This window comes from Mastigoproctus giganteus, chromosome 9 (genome assembly GCF_048544385.1).
Source record: "Mastigoproctus giganteus isolate SK-2022 chromosome 9, ASM4854438v1, whole genome shotgun sequence".
In the NCBI taxonomy this organism is placed as follows: domain Eukaryota; kingdom Metazoa; phylum Arthropoda; class Arachnida; order Uropygi; family Thelyphonidae; genus Mastigoproctus; species Mastigoproctus giganteus.
This window is the reverse complement of record NC_143583.1, coordinates 179,968,269-179,993,638: the sequence shown is the minus strand read 5'-3', so window position 1 is coordinate 179,993,638 and position 25,370 is coordinate 179,968,269. Positions and strand designations below refer to the sequence as shown.

General features: G+C 40.4%; 1 protein-coding gene across 1 annotated transcript in view; it reads right to left on the bottom strand.

Moving 5' to 3' along the window:
- Nucleotides 1-25,370, bottom strand: part of LOC150080917 (uncharacterized) — a 408,289-nt gene that overhangs the window by 143,292 nt on the left and 239,627 nt on the right. The window contains exons 9-10 of the mRNA XM_090380855.1: nt 11,621-11,805; nt 10,392-10,676 (exon numbers count right to left, since the gene is read on the bottom strand). Of these exons, the coding sequence (XP_090236981.1) occupies nt 10,392-10,676; nt 11,621-11,805 (470 nt within the window). The remainder of the gene's footprint in view (nt 1-10,391; nt 10,677-11,620; nt 11,806-25,370) is intronic.

The following is a 25,370-nucleotide window of genomic DNA, read 5'->3' as shown; positions in this document are numbered from 1 at the left end:
ACACACACACACACACACACACACACACACACACACACACACACACACACACACACACACACACACACACACACACACACACACACTTCCTCTTTTGCTTTGTATCGCTGAACTCTTCCTTAGGAAAAGTACCATCTCCTTTCCTTCCAGCCGAGTTCTGCTTAAAAGTAATTTGTCACCTCCGTCAGCCTACCTTTGATCTGACGCTCGTCGGTAGACTCCGAAGTTCCAATTATTATTATTATAAACCTTTTTCTCCTTTATGGGAATTTTTCGCCCAGTGACAGGTACTGCTACGAAGTGCATGGGGTGGTTGGTTGTATCCGGTTACTATTTTATTATTACTGTTGGCCGAGGAACTGTCCTACCTTCCTATAGGTGTTCCGAATCGCAGCTCTATGGGAGGCCTATTGCTGCTAGGTTCTCATGGAGGCTCTTTGGCATCATGCTAATGGTTGACACGGTGACCGGGTGGTCATTAGTTGTTCCATATTATTATTATTATTATTATTACCAAAAAGCATATGATAGCTTGGAGAAAAGAAAGGTATGGGAAAGTATGGGTTAAGGAAACAGGGAGAAGGAATGTAGTTGATAGAGAATGAGAATATTAATACTTTATACAGAGGACTTGAGAGCTGTGCGAAAACAATGGTTAGAAAAACAAGCTGGTTTGAAATTATAATGGACTGAGACAGGGTAGTGACTCTACTATTCATACTAGCATTGGATGATATAGCAAATACTGTGAAGAAAACGGGACGGCAGTGTGCCAGGAGGGTGTGAGATTTACATACCGAGGCGCGAGGAACCTTGTACATCAATGTACAAGAGTACATTGATGTACAATGTACAAGAGTACATGCAAGCTCGACCTGAGATATTTACAGAATTGAACTTACATACATTTGAAATAAAAACAAAGTTTATAGCGATAAACATCAGAAGTAAAAATAATGCAGAAGGCAAAAAGATCAGGTGTAGGTGATCGTCACAGGTTCAAGAGTTTGTAGCAATTCTTGAGGCATTCATTTCTAAATAAATAAATAAATCTTTATTGTGAAGTAGAGTTACAGCACAATATCCCATCACGGCGACGAGCGCCAGGGGTTCACATATAGATAAGATAAGTACGGCGTATTTCTGTAGAGCTTGTCCTCACAGAACTTATCAGGCTTGATGCCCAGTTTATTGTAGATTTGGAGGCAGTTGGCCGGAAAGATGCCGCTAAGGGAATCGATGTTTGTAAGTGTAAACCGCAGAGGGTGGCAAGCGTCGTGGCGTTCACCTCGTCTTCTTTGGGCCAGAGATTAACGAGAATACAGATGGAGCATCAATTCGGCCTGTGATAAAATGTGCTAGCGTGAGTGCATTTCTTGTGATGAGAAGTCTCCAGGGAGTGGTTCCTAGATTAGCTTGGAGGATGGATCTGGAGATAGCAAAAGGGCAGTATTCTGTTAATGACTGGTGTATGAGAGTTGGGGGAGGAATAAAGACGCCGTCCCCGAATTGTTCCTTAGAAACGGTAAGTTCAGCAGTTAAGAAAAAGCGGTACTCTATAGGAAAAGGAATAGGCTAGTTGAGAAACGCCAGCAGAGGGAAAATACCTCTGTCAAAAGAAAAGTTCTGTACTTCAGGAGAGAAAAGAACCGTGACCCTGCTAATGGCAGATAGCTTGAACTTCGGGAAGGAACAAAGATACCCACCCTGAAATGCGTTTCTAAACTGATGGACGGCAGGTTCTGGCAAAACGCGGAACCAAAGGGATTAAAAGAAGTGACCGTCACGGAAAGGAAAGGATGGCCTGGCCATAGAGGACACGACGTGGACAAAGGGTAGAGACTGGAGTGAATAAGAAAAGAAATGCAGAGGGAGAGGATCAAAATGATTGATCAAGAACAAGAAGGGAGAGGTGGAACAAAAAGGAGAAACGCGAGGAGAGAGGACGTGACGGAGAGTTCTGGGGAGTTACGGAGCAGTTCAGTGAGGTTAATGGAGAAAAGTGGAGGAAAGGGTTTGGCAAAACAAGTTATGTAGGAGTACTGTTGTTTTGGAGGTGAAAGTGTGGAGAAGTGAAAATAGTTGCAGGATGGAGAAAGATGACCAGAGGAAAGTTTTGGAAGCGGGAGCCTCGTCTGAATGAGAAAACCAATAGTATGAGAGCTGGATGCAGAATCGACCTCTCAAAAAGATGAATCCAAGAGCGTCTACAGAGAAGAACGCCTGGCGGTCTAGTAGGCCAAGACTAAGGAAGACAGCTGCATAGAAAAAAAAAAAAAAAACCAGGAGCGAAGGATCACCAACTGGAGGCTGAGGAGAGGAAAGGAAAGGTCAAGAAAAAAGTAAGTCCCCAAGTACTGACTCTGTTTAGAAACAAAGGTACGAATAGGACTGGCAGACTTAACCTCACCCAGAGATAGCAGTGAATTAGGTAATGTTGTAAAATAACTAATTAGAATAGAAAAAATAAAGTGGTGAAACTGTGTTAATTAGAAAGAAAGAGTTATGAGAGAGAAAAGGTTAACTTTATATGACTAAAAGGCATCGTAAGAACTAAGGTTTGGAAATTCTGAGATTAAAGAAGGGAATCTAAGTAAGGTATAGGATATATAGTGTTCAGATTTTAACATTTATGTGACTAAAAGAGGATATATATATCCTCGAAAAAGTGCCATTCAATGTATCCGATTATCAATAATTAGCTGCATAATCATTATTTTATTTTATTCTATTTTATATATTTTTATTTTATTGCTAATTATATGTTTATTTCTAGGGTATAGCAATGTAAACCAACAGGGGTTATCTTAGTCTTTTGGCCTTATGGCCCGCTGAGTACTTTTATGCCAATGTTTTAATATACTTTGAATAGCTATATAGTACCAATTATACTCTTACAATAATAATTAAATTACGCACTTATGTAATGTTCAATCTACAATTGATGGCATTAATCTTAACTGATATACCTTTTACATCTATTCCAAAATTTCATAATAGATTATATAACCAGTTATTTCCACAATATGATCTCTCATATTTGGAAATAACTTCGCAACTGTGATGGCACGTTGCATTACCAGGGTACCTGCCCGCCCACTGATGATGAAGCCCAATAGCTTCGAAACGACCGTCTGGGTGGTGGTATCCTCTGAAAATAAATAACAGTAGTCTTCACTACTAGAGAAGCGTTATTTTTTTGAAGTAGTGCCATACCAGCTATCTCGTTTTGAAGGCACCCACAATATGAGACACTACATTCGTAGTTCAAATTTATGGGTTAACTATGGTGTTGTTGTTTGGTGTTTAGGAGCATTAGCAACTAAGACCATATCGCTCCGGGATATGCGGTGGTCGTTCCCTGACCTTTCCGCATCCTCCGTATTTGGTGGTGACAGGCTCGAACCCCGGTCTAATCAAGAAGCGTGTGCTACGCACTGCTGCTTCTTCCCACCTGGCTACGGAGGTGCCCAACTATGGTGTATCTACACCGATATTATATAGAACAAATATAGGTACAACTTTTTCAATGAGCATAAGCTATATGTGATATTCTCTAAAGGCAGTGTCTCCAAAGGCAGTCAAAATGACTAATGTGATTTTAAATAGCTACTATAGAATTGTAATAGCAATCTTTGTGAACCAGTACATGATTATAGTGAATTTGATTATTTGAACTAGTAGAATTGAAATACTTATTTCCGTGACCGTCACGGAAAGGAAAGGAAAGGATGGCCTGGCCATATAGGACACGACGTGGACAAAGGGTAGAGACTACTTTAGCTACGATGTAATTTGGATTTATTTTATTATTGTGCCATTTAATAATGGCAATAAAAATGGCTTTGTGAAGATGTTCAACGATAAAATTGGCTGGAAATACATTATTAATAAGCTTAGACCTCAAGTTTATAAGCGATTCTATGATATTATTAGCATTATTACATATTTTTATCCGTCTAAAGCTTTGTGAAACAATGATATTCCTGTGTATTCTCTTTGAAATATTAGAATGCCAGTGGTCAGGCTAATTGTTTTAAATCTAAATTCTTTGAGCTTGTCATATACTTTAGTGTATAATATTTTATCTTCTCTGTAAATGTCTACATCTAGATAGATAGCTATACTGGTACTATGCTTATTCGTACATTCTAGCTCTAATTCAGGTGGGTAGTGCTTAACAGAGGTAAGCAATTAAGCATGAGCTGCAGGCCCCATTGCTATACCTATATGTTGTTTATATATAGTGTCACCATTAAATATGTAGCTATTGAATAAACATAAGATAGATAATTAAGCATTCCCAATAATTCTGTTGGCATGGTAATATGCTTTTGTACTCATAATAATTATTAAATACAGATTTTAAGTTGTTATGGGAAATACCAGTAAATAAGTTTTTAAAATCGAATGTACTTATATGTTCTATAGTATTGGAGTTGTTATTTAAACATTCTAATATTGGGGTGCTATTAAGAATTATTCTAAATACACCTATATTACTTAATATGATGTTTAGTAGAGATTCCAGTTTTTGATGTGGGAGCTTGGCATAGCTGTTCCTACATGATGTGATAAATCTGAATCCCACTGGGGATTTGTGGAAGTTAGGTAACCAATGTACATAAGGAAATTTGGCGTTTGGGTTACTTAATTTTAACTTTTGCATGGCCAGTAATTTCTTAATGATGGTGTTAGCGTTCAGATGTTACCATTTTGTAAGTTCCCCTATTATTGAGCTCATTTAATAACGTGGAAGTATAATTTTTTTACATATGCTATAATTGTTGGCTGCTTTGTCTATTGTTGTTATTATATACTTAGTTTGCATCTTCTTTAATTGCTGTTTGATTATAGACATATCAAATATCTTTGTAGGTTGTGTTTTGTTTAGCATAAAGTCTGTATGTTTTTCTATAGCTTCATAGGTGAGAGTAATCCACGTGTGGAAAACTTCCAATGGTGTTTTATGTTTGTACGCCGGATTTAAGCAAAACTGTATTAGGTCAATGTGTTTTTGTTTATTAATCATATTTAATATACTTTTTGTACTAGGCCTAAATTTGAATCCATAAGATAAGAGGTTTCTCAATTCTGTGTGAGAAATAAAACATTCTGCCTCAATATCAAACATATGTGGTAAGTACATAAACACATCATTACCGGGGATTTGAGTATCGTTTCTCACACAGAATTGAGAAAAATTTTAATATAAAATACAATTTATTTGATGCTTATGTTTATATGAAGTATTTCATCGTAGGAATTATAGTTTTCTGTGCGCTTAGTTTAATTTACTCCCTCGGCATGATTTCCACGCCTTTATTTCGTATATAAACTATGAACTAGTAAATAATTTATTAATTCTCCCACTCACTTGACTATGGTACCTTTAGGTTTTTTTAATCGTTAATATTTAACTATTTCCGTTGGGCACGGAAGGTAAATGATCACAAACTATGTCATTTCCAACTGCTTATTTTTATGCTACGTTCACACACGAGAATTAGTGCCTGTTATCAATCAAATAAATAAATAAACGCCTATGAACAAGAATGACATCAATAACTTCTTAAGACATGTTCTACAAATATTTGGTATGTGGAGACTGGAATCTTGCGCCTCTTCATTCGCAAGATTGTAGCTAGTTCTTTCTGAACTACTATGCCTTGTTATGATTCTCAATTGTAAATTCCAAAACATACAAAGGTGTTCATTTGGATTTACATCTGGACCTGAACTGAAAATAGAAGATACCACATTATTACTCTTCTTAAACACTGCCCAGAATAGTGGCCAAAGCTTATTCAGCATATTCTGAAAATTTTTGTAATGTTAGTTAAATTTCTAAAGATGGTTCATTAGTGTTTATTTTGATATTATTTAAATGTTTACTTAAATGTAATTATGGTTTTAACTGAAAAAGGTATACATATGTCACACAGAATGTTCAACCTGACGGACGAATTGTCAATGACAATTCATCTGTATGTTATGTACTTTTTCTTGTACTCGTTGTCACATGTATGCAGTACTTTCTTGGCTGATCGAGATTACTTCCTGTGTGCTGGATGTAGGGAGTGTGACAGCCTTAAATTACAACTCGGCATACTGTCAGGCGACATTAAGTTACTGAGAACACAAATTGATGCCTTCGATTAAAATCGAATTGGAGGTTTGATAGATAGAGAACCAAGTGTCTGATTGTATACGAGCGACGCTCTTCGGAGTGCTGCCCAGGACTTACCGGATTCTTATAAAATAAGTTTCCCTATTCATGAGACCCTAGTGTCAAAACGGTTAGAGTTAGCGCTGTGAAAATCGGTGGGTATGTCATTTAGGGTATGGGGAAGCGATCTGTAGAAGAAAAAAAAAAAAAAAAAGTTCAAATTTCCGCCATCAGGGGAGAAATTGGCACTCTAAACATGGGATGGAATACTTAACTTGATTAGATTTTAATATCAGAACTCAGAAATGTACAGATATTGTGCTGTGCTTTCCTTCACTTGAGATGACTTTCTGAAAATGGAGGACTGCGTGCGACACAATTTCGCGTAGCATCTCATTGGGGATGTTGGCTACATGCTGTTTAATCTGGCTTTTAAATCGACAAGCGTCTGTATGCCGCCACGTTAAACTCTGTCTTTCAGGTGTCCCCATAGACAGAAATCACAGGGATTGAGATCCGCTAATCGGGTTGGCCAGACGTCTGTAGAAATGATACGGTCATTTCCGAATATTGAACGGAGCAGTTCCGTCACTTGTCCACCAACGTGGGGAGGGGAACCATCTTGCATGAACACTACGGTCTCCAAGCATTGCCTTTCTGGCAGAGCGGGAATAATGTGATCTCTTAGAATAGTGCAGTACCGTGCACTAATTACCGTACATCTTACGGGGGGGGGTGCATGAGGTGTAGACTCTTCAAAGAAAAATGGTCCGATTATAAACTCTGCTGTGAATCTACGCCATATGTAACGTATGGACTTTGGAGTGGTCTTTCATGCACAGCAGATGGACGAGAATATTCGGCAGTTTTGTGCATTTACAGCCCTATGAAGAGTGAAATGTGCCTCATCAGACTACAAGATCATTCGAGCCCATGTATCGGCAAGTTCCATACGAGCCACAAATCGTAGAGCAAAGTCTATTCGTTGTTGCTGATCACAAGACTTTAGTTCTTGCACTACGTGAATCTTGTACGGGAACACGTAAAATTATTCGAAGCACTTTACGTACATTAGACCAAGCAAGGTTCAAGTATCTTGACACACCTCTGGCACTACTGACTAGTAGTGCTTCGCATTGTAACCATTGCAACCGCCACTTCATCCACTACCTCTTCCGATACGTGGTCGTCCAGTCCCCTGCCTGGAATTACACCTAACTCCCCGGTCGCTTCAGATTTCTTTATTAGTTTTCGAAGCCCCGCTGACATCAAAGGTCCTTTTAGTTTCACGTAGTGCTGCATTAGCGTTACTATTATTCTGGTAGAACAGTTTTACTAAAAGAGCACGTTCCTTTTTTGTAAGAGCCATAATGGTTATTGACGGTGACGTCGGCCTTTCTGATTTTATCTAACAGGATGTCATTTGTGTAAGCAACGTGTCATTTACTTCAAGATACTTGAAGTAAATGACAACTTTTACATATGTGGTGGCGAAAATTTGAACTATTTTTTTTTCTTCTACAAATCGCCTCCCCATACTCTAAATGACATACCCACTGATTTTCACAGCGCTAATTCTAACCGTTTTGACACTAGGATCTCCTGAATAGGGAAACTTATTTTATAACCACCCGGGTATCTGAGAGTAACGCTACGAAGAATTACGAAGAAAGATTTAGTGGTGAAAGGAGGTAGTCTTATTTTGGAATTCAACTGGGAGAAACCGGAGATATATGCTGCAATTAAGACAATGGACCGTATATTTCCACAGATATGCTCTGTATGTCTACGAAAATAGACGATCTGAATAACCAGCTATCAGTTTTTAAGGACACTAAAGGGTGTACGGTAATCCATGTGAGTACTAACGATTTATAACAAAAGAACTGATGACATTGTCAAGAAATATAAGGCCAATGTTGACTGAACGGAAACAAAGTTTTCGATGGTTTTATCTCTAGAATTTTCGGGAGATAAAACCACAGAAACTCTCGCCCGATATCGATGAACTCGTTCACGGTGTGAAAAAGGCTCATATAAAAAGCCCAAGCAAAAAAGCCTTAAGTTTAAATCCAGTGGATTTAAACTTAGGACTTTTCTACTCGTGCAGAAGAACGGTGTTTATAGCCACTGCACTACTCGCGAGGGCTATGCCAAAACACTACATCATATCATATTATACTGTATGTAAGGACTACTTCCTTAGTATTTCTTCGAAATTTTTCAACGAAATTTCAACCTTGTCTTTTTTGTATTTAACGTGGCCAAGTTACGATTATTTCATTTTTTCTTAAATTCCCGCTTAATACTATGAATTACTTTTTATTAAAAATATAGCATCAATGATAATGATATTAGTAGAAAGAAAGCAATGGAAATGAATTTTCTGAAATGTTTGTGGAGGGACTAAAAGAAAGAAAGAGAATAAGAAAGGAGGCCAGAAAGTGTGAAAAAGAAAGATTACGATAAAAGATATTGGGACAAACAGACTGAGATGATCTGAATATCTAAAGAGATTGAAGGGTAGCAGAGACTGCCAAAGAGGATGTTAGAAATGGAAATGTAGGGTAAAAGACCAAAAGGAAGGCCAAGAGGAAGATGGCGAGGGACTTGAAAAGTGATGTGGAAAGAAGAGGCATTAACGGAGAGGGCTGGTGAGAGAAAGAGAGAGAGAGAGAGAGAGGAATTGTGCGAAGATCAGCTAAATGGAGAAGACTGGTTTCCTTATCGACCCGACAAAAAGCTGGAACGACAGTGTGTAATAATATGGCTAATAAGCAACTTGTATTTATCTTTTACTCAAATTTATTCAAACACCTTTAACATCTACTTAACAACATTTCTTGGAGTTATACTGTAAAAAGTATTTTAAGGAAAATGAGTGTCCAACAAATTCCCATTTAGTAGCTTTTTAAGTTAAGAAATTAATTCATTTCATTATTCACAACTAACTTTAGTTAAATAATTCATGAGGCCAAGTACAAAAATGAATTTTACACAGTGTTGACATTATCTACAACAGTATATTATCGTACCCAAAGTCACTATGACACTTTTTCAAAGTGCCCAATAACTTTTGATAGGATAGTATAAATGCTAGCAAGATATTAATTATATAAGAATGGTAAATTCAAATTCAAATTATTATTTTAATGTCATCGGAGGTTGCAGATATCGGCACATTTTTTTTTTTTTTTTTGTCTGTGATAGAGAAAAACATCTGAGGGTGTGATCCCAGGGTTACCGATCAATTTATATGTTGTTAGAGCTGAAAAATCCAGAATAATTCACTGTCAGCTGAATGTGTAGGCGGTCATTTTTTATAAACTGATATGGGACACTTCGTTTTGTGTATTTCAATCTGTGTTCCGCTGCTATTGCGCATTTGTTACACGATGAAGAGTATTCGCAATAAGTTGCTATCGCGGATCATGTAAAGCAAAAACTTTCAAACAGAAGTCTCTTTATCAAGAAGTCAGACGTGTTATTTTTTAAATGGCGAATGCATTTTTATCTGCCGACATTTTGCGGTGAAATCATTAAACGAAGACATAATGAAGCCACTTATCTGCGTGTTCTCTGTCGGCTTCCTTTATCAGTCATTTATTGTCGAAGAATATACCGATGGGATTTCATTTTCCTTCCTCTTAAACCTAAACAGTCGCTAACTGATGATGCATGGTTGCTAGGAGACATTGCTTGGCGAGTGAACAATGCCTAGCATTCTCTGATGCCAAGTGATTTTAACTTTGTTATCGCAACTCTAACAAATTCAATTTCCGCTATCGTGTTGCCGAAGGTAATCAGTAGGCGGCGTTAATATCGACAGTTGGCTATTATTGTTGGAAATTTGTTTTTCTTGCTATGTGTGTAATACCCACTTATTACTAAATTTTGTTTCGCGTCTATAAAGTCATCTCACTAGAACGATTAAATTTCAGTCGACTAAGAACTACATTACATAAAGTTACTCATGTGCATTCATGAAATTATGCATACAGTTTCGTGAATATTTGCATACTTATTCATGCATACAGACATTCACGAATTACAGAAAAAAAAATTAGTTAATATAAGGATGCATTGTAGGTAAATAAACACATTAAATTCTAAGCTTAAAAATGATGACATCAAAAGGAAACCCTTCATCTGGAGCTGGAAACTAAAGAAAGGTGATCGAAATGATCGCACTTAATATGTAAATGATCGTACGGTCACTTACCTTCGAGATCGATTGCTTTTCCATCCTCCCACCTCCAGGATGTACTCTGCATGTGACCTCCTAGCCAATAGATGACCTTTGACATGTAGTCATCCGTATTTCTCAATAGTGAATTGAGAAACAGTTCCTCGTCGTCATTTTCCACGATGACAAGACTTGCTTGCGACTCTGCACAAATCCGCTGAGCAGTGTACCAAGACACTTCAGGATAGGAAGACACCAAATAGCAATGATGTTGATAAGAATGGAAGAGCTTTTGATCACATGGACTGCGAGTTGCATTACCTAAAATAGAATGGATTTCTAGCAGTTAGGCCATTGAGAGCAAACAATTCGTTAATACAAGTAATAGCAATATCAGTTGACAACAGTAAGAAACAAAAACAAAAGTCGGGTATAGTATGATGCATAAAGGAATATACAGGGTGATTCACTACCAGTGTTACAAACTTGCAGGAGATGTAGGGGGCACAAAGACGAAGCGGAATCACATAGCATTGCAGGGTCCGAAATGCCTTCGTCATGCGGTAGAGGACGTTGAACGGGAGGTCGCGTGAACAGCGATCCCGCTGGAAGTCAGCATTTGCGAACCGTTTCTGTTGAAGAAACCAAGTAGCAAAAGTCCTCCGGTGTGGATAATCTGCAGGCTCCAATGATTGGACGCGTTGCAGATGGTATGAACTCATTTGGTTTGTTGACAGTATCCTCCATACAGTGGATTGGGAAATACCCAATTGTTGGCCTATCGCTCAAGTACTCGTACTCGGATTGTCTTCTGCAAGACATAGGACATTCTCCTCATTGTCTGGCATCCTCGTTGTTCGCTCTCGATTCATGGTACCTCTCGTGAAACAACCAGTCTCACGTAACCTTCTGTGCACACGTGCGAAATCGTATGATGAGGAGCACGCCTGTGCGGGAAACGTTCCTGGTACAAGCGTAGAGCGGCGCGCCCATTACAGTCCGCAGCTCCATACGAGGGATGCATGTCGGCCAGTTCAACATTTGAATACTCTTCCATCCTACTGCCTCGGGAACCGGTTCGCAAATGCTGATTTCCAGCGGGATCGCTGTTCACGCGACCTCCCGTTCAACGTCCTCTACGAAAGTCCTCATGACGAAAGCTTTTCGGACCTTGCAATGCTATGTGATTCCGATTCGTCTTTGTGCCCCGTACAACTCCTGCAAGTTTGTCGCACTGGTAGTGAATCACCCCTGTATACACTTACCTGGCATTAGCAAAACTTCTGCGCGGAATCCCGAATAACTGTGCGAATAATCTGATCTCAGGATTACGTGCAAATGATGAGTCTGTGTGACCTTTCTCAGTAGTTTCACTCTACTACGCCAATCCCCACAATAACGTTGTTTGGAAGACTCGCCGTCATCTAGTTCAAGGAAGTCATAATTGCAGCTGAAAATAGAAAAGAACGTTAATAACAAACAAGCAGTTTCTTACTTCCATACGATGCATATCGAAGACTGGACAATTATGTACTGAAGTTAATCAGCAAGACTATTTATAAAATACATTACATACATACATACTGAAACATATATTCCGTTTGCGACCTGTGAGACGCACAGGCCGCAGACTGGATATTTGAATGCCCGAACTGGTTTAGAATCATCCCAATGCTCAAAGTTATTTACTCCTCTGAAATAACTTGCACGATACTCAGATGAGACCTGGAATTCATTGCTACTTAGTGATATGGTGTAAAAAGTTGAATAAATCAAGACTTAGTGTTTCCCTATTAAGCATCAAGGCAACTAAGAACTATGAGTCGTCAGTATATTGTATCTGTAACTGCATGTATCATTCGGTCGGTTTGCTGAGATAAAACGATGTCAGAAACCGGCTAACACGGCCATGTTGCGAATAAAAGTTCCTCTCATCCATCAAGACAGGATTCGAGCACATACCTTTTCCACACGGAGTGGTAGTATGGCAATTGTAATCACTGTCCTAATAGGGAGGGCAAGGCTAAGAACCTTTGTGCTTGAGAACTGCAGATAATGAAGATTAGTAAAGTCCTCAAGTAACAGCAGTGTTGCACAACATTTCAGATAATAAACTCTACCTATGCACTGGCTTATTATAAACTGTTCATTCTGCTTGAGGCAAAAAGGCGAACTATTTAAAGTCAGGAGAGTCTAGAGTGGGTTCTACGGTCTGTGGAGCCAAATGCAAAATGTACGAGACGAAATGGGAAATGCGCATGTGGAAACAGCGATTAGTATTTAAAAAAATCATTTTCTGTTAAAAATAAATAAAAGTAATGGACTGTTTTAGAGCAATATGACATTATGGAAAAGTTACCGCTGTGGATAAAAAGATGGTTATATTGACTGAATTGAACCAGGGCCTTTTCATGCGGTGTGGGAGGAGTAGGATTACAACCACTTTGCTACCAGCGAAGACCCTCTAGATAATAAGGCGCCTCCGTAGCCAGTTTATTAGACCGGGGTCCGTGCCCACCGAATACGGAGGATACGGAAAGGTCAGGGAATGACCACCGCATATCCCCGCAGCAATATGGCCTTAGTTGCTAATGCTCCTAAAAACCAAATAACAACAACTAGATAATAACAGAAGCCATGTTTACAAGAATACATATTGTTATGAAATACATTATGGATAAAGGCAGCTATAAAAGCGTGGGATTAGGAATGGACATAGAGAATTTTATTGATCTACTCTTATTTGAGTGTTTCAAGACATACAAACACATAAAAAGAACAGTTTGAAATGGCTCTCAATGTCTTCTCCAATCCTCTCCTTTAGAATGAAAAGCTTAAATTTAGAGAATTTTCACAGTAGAAAGGAATAAGGCGACTTCGTTGTTATACCGTGCGCCTACTGGAGTGACAATACGGCGCGCCTTGACAGCAATCTTTGGTGATGTCTTCAGAAGCGTAAACTTTATCTTGATCCAAAGGAATTTTTATTCATGACAGAGAAAATCATAGAAGAGCTTCTTCTATCTAAGCGACATGTATTTGTGGACTATCCAGTATAAATATTTGGCTGCTGTAAGATCATAACTCGATAAAAACAAAATAAAAGGAGATTACGGAAAGTTATAACCGATGTGATCGTGACGCAGCCTGACACCAAAATATGTACAATGAGGGGGAGTGGAAAAGAGATCTTGACATGTGGGAAAAAGAGCAATTATATTTTTTAAACCTGAAGGAAACGGGCCGATGATCAGAAGTAAAGCAGACAGCGGCTACGATCGCAGAGAGAATATATTATTAGTGTAAACAAGGTCAAGATTTTGTTTTCTTTATAGGAAAGTTGACGGTTTGGAGCAAGTCAACAGTGTTTAACTGGTTGTCAATCAGTTTCCTTAGTTCATTATGTAGGGTCAAGGAAATTAGAATAAGCAACTGTAAGTTACAAAAAGAAAGGAGCTATATACAAATTTGTTATGCAATTTAGACTGACCGGGGGAGGATGAAATAAATATTTATTATAATAAAGCTATATACAGAGGTCCTGATTTTTAAAAAGCATTCGTAACCTACTTGTAGATGTCACAGTTAAAACAACGTGGCCTTCAGAAAGCCAAATTTCCATGAGGCACATTACATCAAATTCAGCAGAAACGAGTAGATCGTCGAGAGACGAAATTATTTAAGCTGTGAATATTTTGTTCAAAAATAAGTTAATCTGACAAAAGCCGTGGCGCATGAGATATAGAGAAGTGTTGTAGCACGGTTTAGCCACGAGAAAAAAAAAAAAAAAAAAAAAAAAAAGAGCTCGCAGCCAGGCAGAACCTTTCGATGAAGAAACGATGTCTCTTACTTTTGGATATCGGTTTAATAAGTACAGGAATCTTGTCTTGAAGAAAAAAGGAGACTTATCTGAAATAGGGTAAGGATCGAAAATGAGAAGCAACCGCAGACCTACGCTTTATTTTAATTCCATTGCACGTTTTTCTGTAATTAGATGGTGGCTATCTTCCTCAGGCAAGAATCCCTAGTGGGTAGCACAGTTAGCAGAATTGCCGTCCTCCCGAAACCGCTGGAAAAGACCTGAGTTCGAGTCCCGTCGATGACAGGAGGAATTTTTATGGGCCTTTTTCATAACGTGACTGAGTTAATCAGGCAAGGCTAGCATCGGTTTTTCTTCTGGAAACTCAGGTTTTTCGTCCAGCAAACAGAAAATCGATCTCAGAACACAGAATATGCAGACAGTATATACCGAGAAATATGGCCTTATCGCTGATGCTCCTAAAACCCTACTAAGCAGCAGCAGCAGAAGCAGCAGTCAGGCAAGCAGAACATAAACAGCAGTGGCAGCCAGCGGTGGGGAAGCTTTGCTAACAGGACGCAGAGCGAGAAGAGAAGACACCTCTTTCTCATAGCTTATTATGACCACAGGCAAGAAAAAGGCAGCAGCTCAAAAATGTTACAGAAACAATTTAAATATACAATCATCAGACAAACCATGACAACACCCCTGTCTCCACGAGTAGATGCATTCCACAGCACCTAGACGTGATGTAACTGACCGACGCAGCACATATAGTGAAAGAGGCCTATGCGCTCCGGATTCATATTATTGAAATGAAAAAATTATAATTCCTCAGAGCGGTTAATACTAGAATATACATATAGAGAACGGTTAGTATACAAAAAAGCTTTCGGCTGAGTAGACAGCCTTCTTAAGTTAAACATATTAAATGACAGTTAGAATGGAGATGTGCACTGCCAAGTTGGTGCGTGAGGCGCGTGGCTAATTGTTTGAGGTTGAAGTTTGTGGCTGTGACGTATGGTGGTGACGCGGCCAGCGTTTGTCTATGGACAGAATCATTGCTTCTGTGATGGGGTTAACTATATAGTGTCCTAACGGATAGTGCCTGTCAGTTCGTCATTAGGAAGCTCATGCAAGTGGGAAATGGGAAGGACCTGGCGGAGTCTGAATGGGGAATGATTTGCTGCGCTAGGAAGGCGGAGGCCAGCATCTCAGCACCTGAGACAGTGTCGGCTGTTCGAGAGCCGCTGTAGTTGAAGGTGCAACGAGAATAGTCGAACAGTGACACACGACCAACCAACATGCCGGAATGAGGAGACCATCACTGGATGACAGTAATTGTTGACAGCAGACGGTTCACTGCCCCTCAACTAATGGCAAACTACAACTGGTGCACACAGTGAAACCTTTCCGAGCAAACCACCTTGCGGACGCTCTTGCTGCGGATAGGCCTACGGTATAGGCGACCTGTTCTGTGCCCATGTTGACCGACCGTCATCGACACATCTGCCTGCAGTGGGGACGGGAGCACCTTTCCTGAACACTGGACGACTGCAAAAGATTCGCCTGGTGTGATGAATCAAGCTGCCAGCTTCATCATGCCGATGGAGGGTTGTGTATTTGACGGTGAGCAAGTGAACAGCTGCAACCGGACTGTAGGGTGGATGGAAACAGGCCGGCGGTGGTGGTATCGTAGTTTGGGGGATGTTTTTCATGGACATCATTCGGTCCCCCATCCCCACTGAACACACCCTCATCACCAGATCCTACTTGGCGTTCTCCCGATGGATTTAGAAATCGTCCGACGGAGCCTTCTGTATCACCCAGAAAAAAGTACCCCCAGACTTGCACGGGATTTACCATTGATTTAACCAACAACAGGAATGTGGAAAAGAAACGGCTACACGCTCACCTGCAGAGGGCGTGGCAAGAAAGATGGACCACTTCTCACAAATGAGACATTACAAGGAAGTTTCTACCAGACGTCGATCGAAACTACCCAATCTCGCCAACCTGGTTCTCCTCAGGTCTCCAAATTACTCCAAAAATCCTGACTGGGCAAAGGGAAATAAATGCCGAACTATCACAACTCGGAATCCAAGATGACCCAACTTGCACCTGCGGAAGGTTGGAGAGCTGGCGGCACCTCATGCATGACTGCCAGCTCTATGATGACCTACTCAGTGTCCTCATCACTAGAATCCAACACAGGAACAAAATCATCACCTCCTAGACACGAGGGAGGAATATCAAGCCTTCTCAAACTACGCGCAGGTTTGTTCGCGAGGAGGACTGCAGCCAAATTACTGCAGCCCGTAATCTAGCATCACCATAAATCAGCGAATAGATGTAAACCCGGCACCACCACCAGCAACTTGGGTTAGGAAGCGCGACGCAAGTTCCACCTCCAAGAAGTGGAAGATTAAGAAAGCAAACCAAATCAAGACAGCAACTAACTAACGTGGACAGAACCCCTGTCCCATGGATGACATCCCAAATATGACTACCAAACTTGACTCCCAGAAATATGTGTAGTGTTATGTTTGTACAGTGTGTATGTTGTTTAGTTGTTTCTGGCCTCTTTGTCACCAGACAGGCGATCACCTGGAAAGCTTGCCCAATGTCCGTCTACACCACGGGGAGGTGGCCCAAAACTGCGCATGTGCTGTGGCGGACCTCGACTAGCTCGTGGGTCTATTATTCCCTGTGTGTGTGTGTGCTGTATTGTACAAATCCCGCACCCACCAGAGGAAATGCTATATCGGTGGGTGCCAGCAATCCCGCCCCTCATCATCATCAGCCATTTTCAATCCACTGCAGGATGAAGGCCTCTCCAGCAACTGTCCAGTTCCTTCTGTTTTGAGCACTGGCCATCCATTTACTACCCAAAGTGGTTTTCTTCTAGCTCCTCTTGGGTACCATTCTGTTATTTTCTTAGTCCATCTGTCATCATGTCTTCGAGCTATGTGTCCTGCCCAAGACCATTTTAGTTCTTTAGTTTTGATAAGAATGTCCTTTACTTGAGTTTGCTGCCTAATCCATGTGTTTCTCTTCTTATCTAACAGTCTGATTCCCAATATTTGGTTTTTGGTTTTGTTTTTTTTTTTTTTAAGAGCATTAGCAACTAAGGCCATATTGCTCCGGTGCGGTGGTCATTCCCTGACCTTTCCGCAAGCTCCGTATTTGGTGGTGACGGGCTCGAACCCCGGTCCAATCAAGAAGCGTGTGCTACACACTGCTGCTCCTTCCCACCTGGCTACGGAGGCGCCAATTCCCAATATAATTCGTTCCATTCTTCGCTGTGTAGTTCTCAGCTTCTCTTCCATTCTTTTGGTGAGTGCCCAAGTTTCACTTCCATAAGTCATGGTGGGGAGTATACATTGGTTCATTATTTTACGTTTCAGACAAACTGGGATATTGCTCTTCAGTATGTGACTATAGCTCTCCTTTATACCACACATAGACCACCTGCAAAAAAAATTCTGTCGACTCCGGTGGATGCTTAAGCAACAACTTATGCATGTCCATGACCAGGCCGTTGGGTGCAGGTATATTAAGACGTGTGTCTATCCTGTCATTCTTTATGGAGCAGAAGTCTGGACCTCAACTGCCGCAACGCATCTAAGACGGATTTTTGCGGGCGAATTTTGGCTATTGAAGTGGGCCATATGGAAATTCCGACTTCCCCCTGCACGAAGGACCACCCAGATAGCAGCATCTCTAAACATCAGACGTCTTCCTGCCATTATCCATGAGAGAAGACTCGTCTTTTCTGTAAAAATGATGGTTGGCATTATTTCGCACCCAGACTTCTGGGCCAACTGCGGTTGGAGGATCCCGGTCCCAAGCCTTCGGGCCAATCCAGTCCTCCAGGCCACCCCAAACCGGTTAAAGTTATCCGATCGCTTCATACCCGTGCAAATGCTGCAGTACGTATAGAGAGAGAGAGATAATCTTTAATGCCCTTCACGGCCAAAAAGCCAGGGGTTTACATTTTTACAACCTCCCGAAACTTCCGGGAAAATAGAACAATTAATTTACAAAAACAGGTAATTTTACAAAAGAAAACATATTTTATACAAAGGAGAGAACTCCTTACGAGAGTTAGGTCTGATTGAGCTGACTTAACATCGAGATAAGAGCACCAGCTCAATCAGACAGGAACAGATGCAAGGTACACATGTCAATGCAGATTAGTCCTACTAGACATAATTTTTTTCCTGTAAGTCCGGTCAATAGCGAATTTGTTCAGGTCGGCGTCAAGTGCCTGGGTTTGCTTGAACATCTGCTGAGGGAGGAACCTGTCCGAGAGATGGAGTCGCGCTGAATGCGAGTAGAGCTCGGGATTGGCCCTAAGGGCAGCAGGGGGGGGATCCTCCAGCCACAGGTATCCCAGAATGAAGGTGTTGCGATTATGCCTGTTATCATCTTGACTGTTGCTAGGAGGCGTTGGTCTTCGACTAAGGTGGGAAGCCGTGGAATCCCGAGAGAGTTGGCAAGCTGCGTGGTGTGAATCAGAGCTGGAAGGTTGTGCTTCCTGTTGGCCCACTTTAGGAGCCAGAATTCTGTGGCAAAGAGTGGTTTCTTTATTGATGGTGCCGCTGACGCCCAAATTTCAGTATACTCCTTGGATGGCGACCTCTACAAGTTCGCATTGGATAAAAAATACAGGCAGAACTTACTCCATCGACTTCCTTCTCAGGAACATGTCACAGGGCATTAGAACCTGCTCCCAAGGACCTGTCCATCACTCCCATGGATCCCTCACTACATTGCTCCAACTTTCTGCGCCTGCTCAGATGACCCCAACACTGTAAGAGGACTGCTCCCTGGAGGATAAATTAGCATGATAACATGCTGTTGTGTATTTACGTTCATATGTAAATTTTCCATTTGCTTTCATTTCATTACACTTGTATAATTAGTAATAAGATTATTTTTTCTCCTATCTCATCCTTGTTTATTGCAGTGTATTAGCCTTTGTAACCTTTATATTAGACTTTTACCTTGTGTTAACCTTTACTGTAAACCCCTGGCTTCTAGCCGTGAATGGTATTGTGTACGGCATATGCATTTTGTATGCAATAAAGATTTCTTCTTCTTCTTCTTCTTCTTATTTCCTGAATGCTATCCATCCAAAATTTATTCTTCTCTTGACTTCCAGCCATTTATCATTATTACAGCTAATAACTTGTTCCAGATAAGTATATGACTCCACCTTTTCAATTACTGCTCCTTCAATCATTATTTCCCTTTCCGTGGCATACTTGTTCATCATTACTTTTGTTTTAGCCATATTCATCTTTAGTCCAAAATCCTTACTAACTGTGCATAACTGATTAAGATTTTCCTCTAATTCTTTGGGAACGTGGCTTATAACCACAATGTCATCTGCAAATCGTAAATGGTTTAGGTATTCTCCGTGCACATTGACTCCTTTCTGCGACCAGTCTAATCTTCTGAAAGCTTCCTCAAGGGCAGCAGTAAACAGCTTCGGAGATATTGTCTCCTTGTCGAATTCCTTTCTCGATTTTAAATGTGCTACTGTCTTTGTCTAGTCTAATAAAGGAGGTAGCACTCTCATATATTTTCTTCAAAATCATAATATATGGTGTATCTATGCCTTGTCTTTCCAGTGCCCGAAACATTGCCTTATGCTGTATGGAGTCAAATGCCTTTTCATAATCCACAAATTCCAGGCATAACGGTGTTTTATATTCATTTGCTTTCTCCATTAGCTGTGATATTACGTGAAGGTGATCCATAGTTGAGAATCCTGTCCTAAAGCCAGCTTGCTCTTTTGGTTGATTCTCATTCAAGTATTCTTTCTAATCTGTTAGTAATGACCCTTGTGAACAACTTGTAGTTGTGGGATAACAAGCTAATTGGACTATAATTTCCAATTTCTGATTTATCTCCTTTCTTATGCAGCAAAATTATAATTGCATTATTCCACTGCTTAGGCGTCACACCTTTTCTAATGTATTTTGTGAAGAGCCTTGCCAGTTTTTGTGTTATGCCTCTTCCTCCCAATTTTAACAACTCTACAGTAACTTCATCTTCCCCCGGGGCTTTCCGATTCTTCATTTTCTTCAATGCATGTTCTACCTCATCAGGAAGAATATCGGGTATGTCATATGTGTTGCTACTTTGCAATCCATCTTCCCCACTGCTGGTATCATTCCCTCGCTCCTTGTATAATTCTCTATAGTAGTCTTCTGCTATTTGAATTATGCCTTCTCTGCTGTTTTTAAGTACACCATCGCTATTCTTCAGTTTCAGTATCATTTGTCTTTCTGTATTACTTCTCAAGGCTGTTGATTTAAATCCTTTGTTTTCCCTTAATGCTTGTTCTACTTTTCTTGTGTTAAATCTTCTTATGTCCTCTCTGAGTTTCTTTCTAATGGCTTTGCATAACTCAGTATACTCAATTTTCTCCCTGTCAGTGTTTTTCTTGCTCTTCATTTGTCGTCTTCGGTTCATCATGACAAGTGTTTCTTGACTAATTTTTTCTTCTTTGGATTTCTGTTTCCCTATAGGTTTCTTGGGCTTTATCATTTTCAGAAAGTTGTAATATTCCTCGTCGATATCTTGGTCCTGAGCAGTCTGCAGAAGCTCAAACTTGTTCTTAAGTTCCAGTACATACTGCTTTTTCTCCTCCTCTGTTATCTCAAAGACCTTTGTATTATTTACTCGAGTCAGTTTTTTCCTTTCCTTTCCAATATCAAGTGTACATCTTACCATTCTGTGATCACTTCCAACATTTACCTTATTCAGGACGGTAACATCATTCACAATATATCTTCTGTTAGTGAGGATGAAGTCGATTTCATTAGTTATTAATCCATTTGGACTCTTCCATGTCCACTTTCTGTTCACCCTTTTCTTGAAAAAAGTGTTCCTTACTGACAGTCCTTGAGATTCTGCAAATTCCACAAGTCTTTCACCTCTTTTATTTCTTTCACCAATTCCAAAGTTTCCTATAGTTCCTCTTTCTGCCCTGTTTTGCCTTTTTCCAACCTTAGCATTGAAGTCCCCCATAATAATAGTGTAGTGGGTTTTCTGCTCATCTAGAAGACTCTCAATTTCGGTGTACATTTCTTCAACCTCTTCATCATCATGGCTTGATGTTGGTGCATAAATCATTATAATCTTTAGCTTGTACCTCTTAGAAATCTTGAGTATTAGCCTTGACACCCTTGGTGATGTACTTTTGAATTCCAAAATGTTGTTTTTAAAATCTTTATGGACCAGAAACCCAACTCCACCTTCACTCCTTTCACTGTTTCCATTAGTGTACAGCAGATTTCCACTTGATAAACTTATAAGTGATTCATTTCTTCTTCTTGTTTCAGCCAAACCGATGATATTCCAATTCACATTTTCTAATTCCTTTTCCACCTCTAATATCCTGTCTTCACCGATGAGTGATCGTACGTTATAACAGGCCAAGTTCAGTTTCCGTGCATGGCAGCCTGGTCGTACCCAGAGTACGACCAGACTGCCATGCAGAGATTCTTAGCACCCTCTGCTTCCACTCTGATCCTCTCGCTGCCGTAAGAGGGAGAGTGAAAGCTGCTGGGGACTGAGGGCCATTTGTATTGTTGTGCTGTCATGCTGGAGGGTTTGGTCTTTTCCTCTTCATGCTGACCAGGCGTCTTGAAGAGAACCACTCTACACGTTCGTTGCCACCTAAGTGACATAACAGGGCTTGCCATCGAGAAGGTGTGCATGAGTGGATTTTAGGGAGGCAGGCCAACCGGACTTCTCCTAAATCTTCTGTAATAGAGAGATATTGGATCCATCAGTGTTTTAGGCTGAGTGTCTGATAACACACAGGATACCTGTTCCCCTCTAAGCCCCCCTAGGTTGCTCAAACCTGTGGGGAGCAAAAAACAAATTACGTGGAAACAAGTTCAGCTCAGTAATACTAAGACCAATATTCTATTTACATAGCTCAGAATTTCTGATAAACAAGTTTACATAAAATACCATTAATTAAAATTTACATATTAATATTGAAAGGATACTTGGGCCAGGCAGGCGCAAAGAGAAAATCTCCGAAAACTTCGTTGTTCTCTTCACACATGTCTTTAACGTCTATCTCTTGGTCGAAACCTGGGTTCTTAGCCCTTAAAATATGTTCTCCACATGTTAGTCTCTAAAGTCCTTCACCATCTGTATTTTCCAACGAAATACGCTGAAGAAGAATATTCTCTATAAGGTTTAGCTTAGCAGCAGCCACAATGACACCGCTACCGTGATGTCCAGGCCCATAAAATCCAGGTTAATCCAGGTTAATAAAAGCCCATAAAATCCAGGTTTGGATCCCTGCAGAGTCCAAATCTCAAAAGAAGGTCTGGATGTTGTATTCTTGTTTAATACTTACAATTACACAATTAGTTTAGTTATTATGTCAAAAAATATTCGCAGTTCAGAAAAATATTTAATGCCATGTCTTGTAGTACAACCCAGTGATAAAACAAAGAAGAAGGCAATCGATATCTATTTGTCAACCCTTGTCCAATATTATTATTGTGTCCTATCCTAGTCAGGAAAAAATCTGTATTCAACTTACTCTCAGCAAATTTATTTTTACGTCTTCAATTTGTAAAGTACAATATGGTATAACTCGTATACAGCAGAATTTCTTGGATTATGACATAATTCCATTTTTCCTGGAATTAAATCCCGACTTAACACCTTCGTAATTCATGCTAGTTATTTATGAAGTGGTTCCTGTAAATAATAAATAAATAAATTTTCTGTTTATATTCGCGGACGACCACACGGTCAGAGGCGTTCACAAGGTAGAAAGAATACAAGAAACAGCACCGTATTTAGCAGTCACGAGCTTGAACCCGGGTCACTCAGGGAACGTGTACTTATACACACGCTGGCCTAACCACTCGGCTACGGCTAGTTTCTTGTCCTTTGTTTCCACCATTCTTATCAATATCCACTGCTATACTAAAGACCATCATCGACAACTTTCTTTATCGTTTTACTACTTCTACTTGTAATTTTAGTATCTCATTTATTTCCCATCCTTTATTAAGATTTCTTGTCAAATTATATTTTCTAGCTCTTATTTCATCTTATTCTCTTTTATGATACTCTTTTTTCTATTATGAACCCATGTCAGTTCCGGGATGAAAATTACATAACATTGAGAATATTATATATGAGATTTTCATATCTTTATTCCTATATCCCAGGGACTTTGCAAAAATTCGAAAAATTAAATAATTTATTGGTCTTTAAAATAACCAAAGAGGAAGGGCTCAGGAACAATAGGAGCAAAATATCCAAGGCTGAATCAAGGACCCAAACTAGCCCAATAATACCAATTCCATTCTTATTTATATAATGACCAATATGTACACTGGTGTGCAAAATTTAAGGACCAGTCAAGTTTTCACCTGTAGCTTCTCACAGGAGTGGCCTCCATATGCTACAGTTATTTATGAAGTGGTTCCTGTAAATAATAAATAAATAAACGGTGCAGAGGGACTTTATTCAAAAATGGTAACATAGCGCTGGCTGCCATAATACAGATGCATCACTGTCAAAGATCGAACAGAATGAAGAGAGGTGGTCCTTAGTAGGAGATATGGCCACCCCTAATATCGATGTAGACTTTGCGCTGCCTGTCCATACTTAGAACAATGTTGTTGATAAGTTCTTGCGGAAACATCGTCCGTTCCTCTGTCAGCGCCATCTTCAGCTGGTAAACATTTTCTGGTGGGTGTAGACGCGCCGCTAGGTGTCTCCCCACAGCGTCCCATATGTGTTCGATGGGATTTAGATAGCGGGGGGTACGGGCAGGCCAATCCATAAGAACAATGTGCTCACTTTCCTAAAGCATATCAACAGCTGCAGTGCGATGGGGTGTGGCGTTATCATCCATAAACGCGAACTCGGAGCCAATGGCGCCTCGGAACAGACGCACATGGGGAAGGATGACCTCAGTACAGTAGCGTGCACCGGTTACAGTATCGCCTTCCAGTATCTGGAGTTGTGTATGTTCATCCAAGATAGCGGTTCTCCAGACCAGAACACCTCGACCGCCATCTCGATCCCTGTCAGTGATGTTTGTGGTATCACTCTTCAAACATCCCTGTCAGTGATGTTTGAGGAGTGATACCGTGTGCCAACCTCTCTCCAGATTAGCTGACGTCCAGAATCGCTGATGGGACTGAATCTGCTCACATCAGTAAACAGTACCTTACCCCATTGCGCTGCTGTCCAGTCCTTGTGTTCGATGCACCACTGTAAACGGTGTCTCCGATGGGCAAGTGCCAAAGAGACACAGCGTTCTGGCCGTCGGGCAAACAGTCTACCTCTGTGGAGTCTCCTGGCCACAGTAAACCGCCGCGATATCCTGCTCCTGTGCAGTTGGTTTGCAATGGATCCCGCTGTAGTGTCGGTCCCTCTTGGCCTGTAGGAGTCATCATTGGGCGTTGTTTTTCGTGGACGATCACCACTGGTCCTTGGAACAGCTGTACCTGTCATTCTGAAGGCCGACCACGCACGTGAGACGATGCTATGGGCGATACCGATCTCTGCAGCCACGCTCCTCGCACTTCGACCTTCCTCGAGCTTCCCAATTATTCGACCCCGAGTAAAGTCATCCAGATGTTGTCCTATTGGTCATTTCGTTGTCTGTAGCACTGTATGAAACCAATCGAACTTCTGTAACAATCGTGCTCGCCATTTGGTAATTTGCAAATAACTGCTGCTTTTATCTGTTTATATGAGCCTTTTCATCAGGATTCAAATTTTTGCATGTGCACCTGTTTTCTACTGAATGGCCACAGTTATGCAAATCGCCACAGGCTGTTTCGTTTGATTTTGTAGTTGTAACCTTTAGAAATAGTGTTGGTCTTTAAGTTTTGCACATCAGTGTATTAGCCAAAATTCAAGCAAGGAATCTTGCTAGTTTAATATAGTTTTATGTTTTTAAGAGATTTTCTTTATAATTAATGTGGCGCTGTAGCAAATATGTCCACCACCAGTATGTTTCCTATGTTACAAGAAGTTACATACCTATGTTACAAGATGGCAGTAGAAACATTTACTTATTTTCTGTCTGTTAGTTCTATGTCCTCACTAGGATGAAAAACTGCACTACTTTTCCTAACTGGTTAATTTCTATATCTACTTATATTCTTTCCTCATTTATAGGTTGGCGCCTTTGATAATATGTCAAC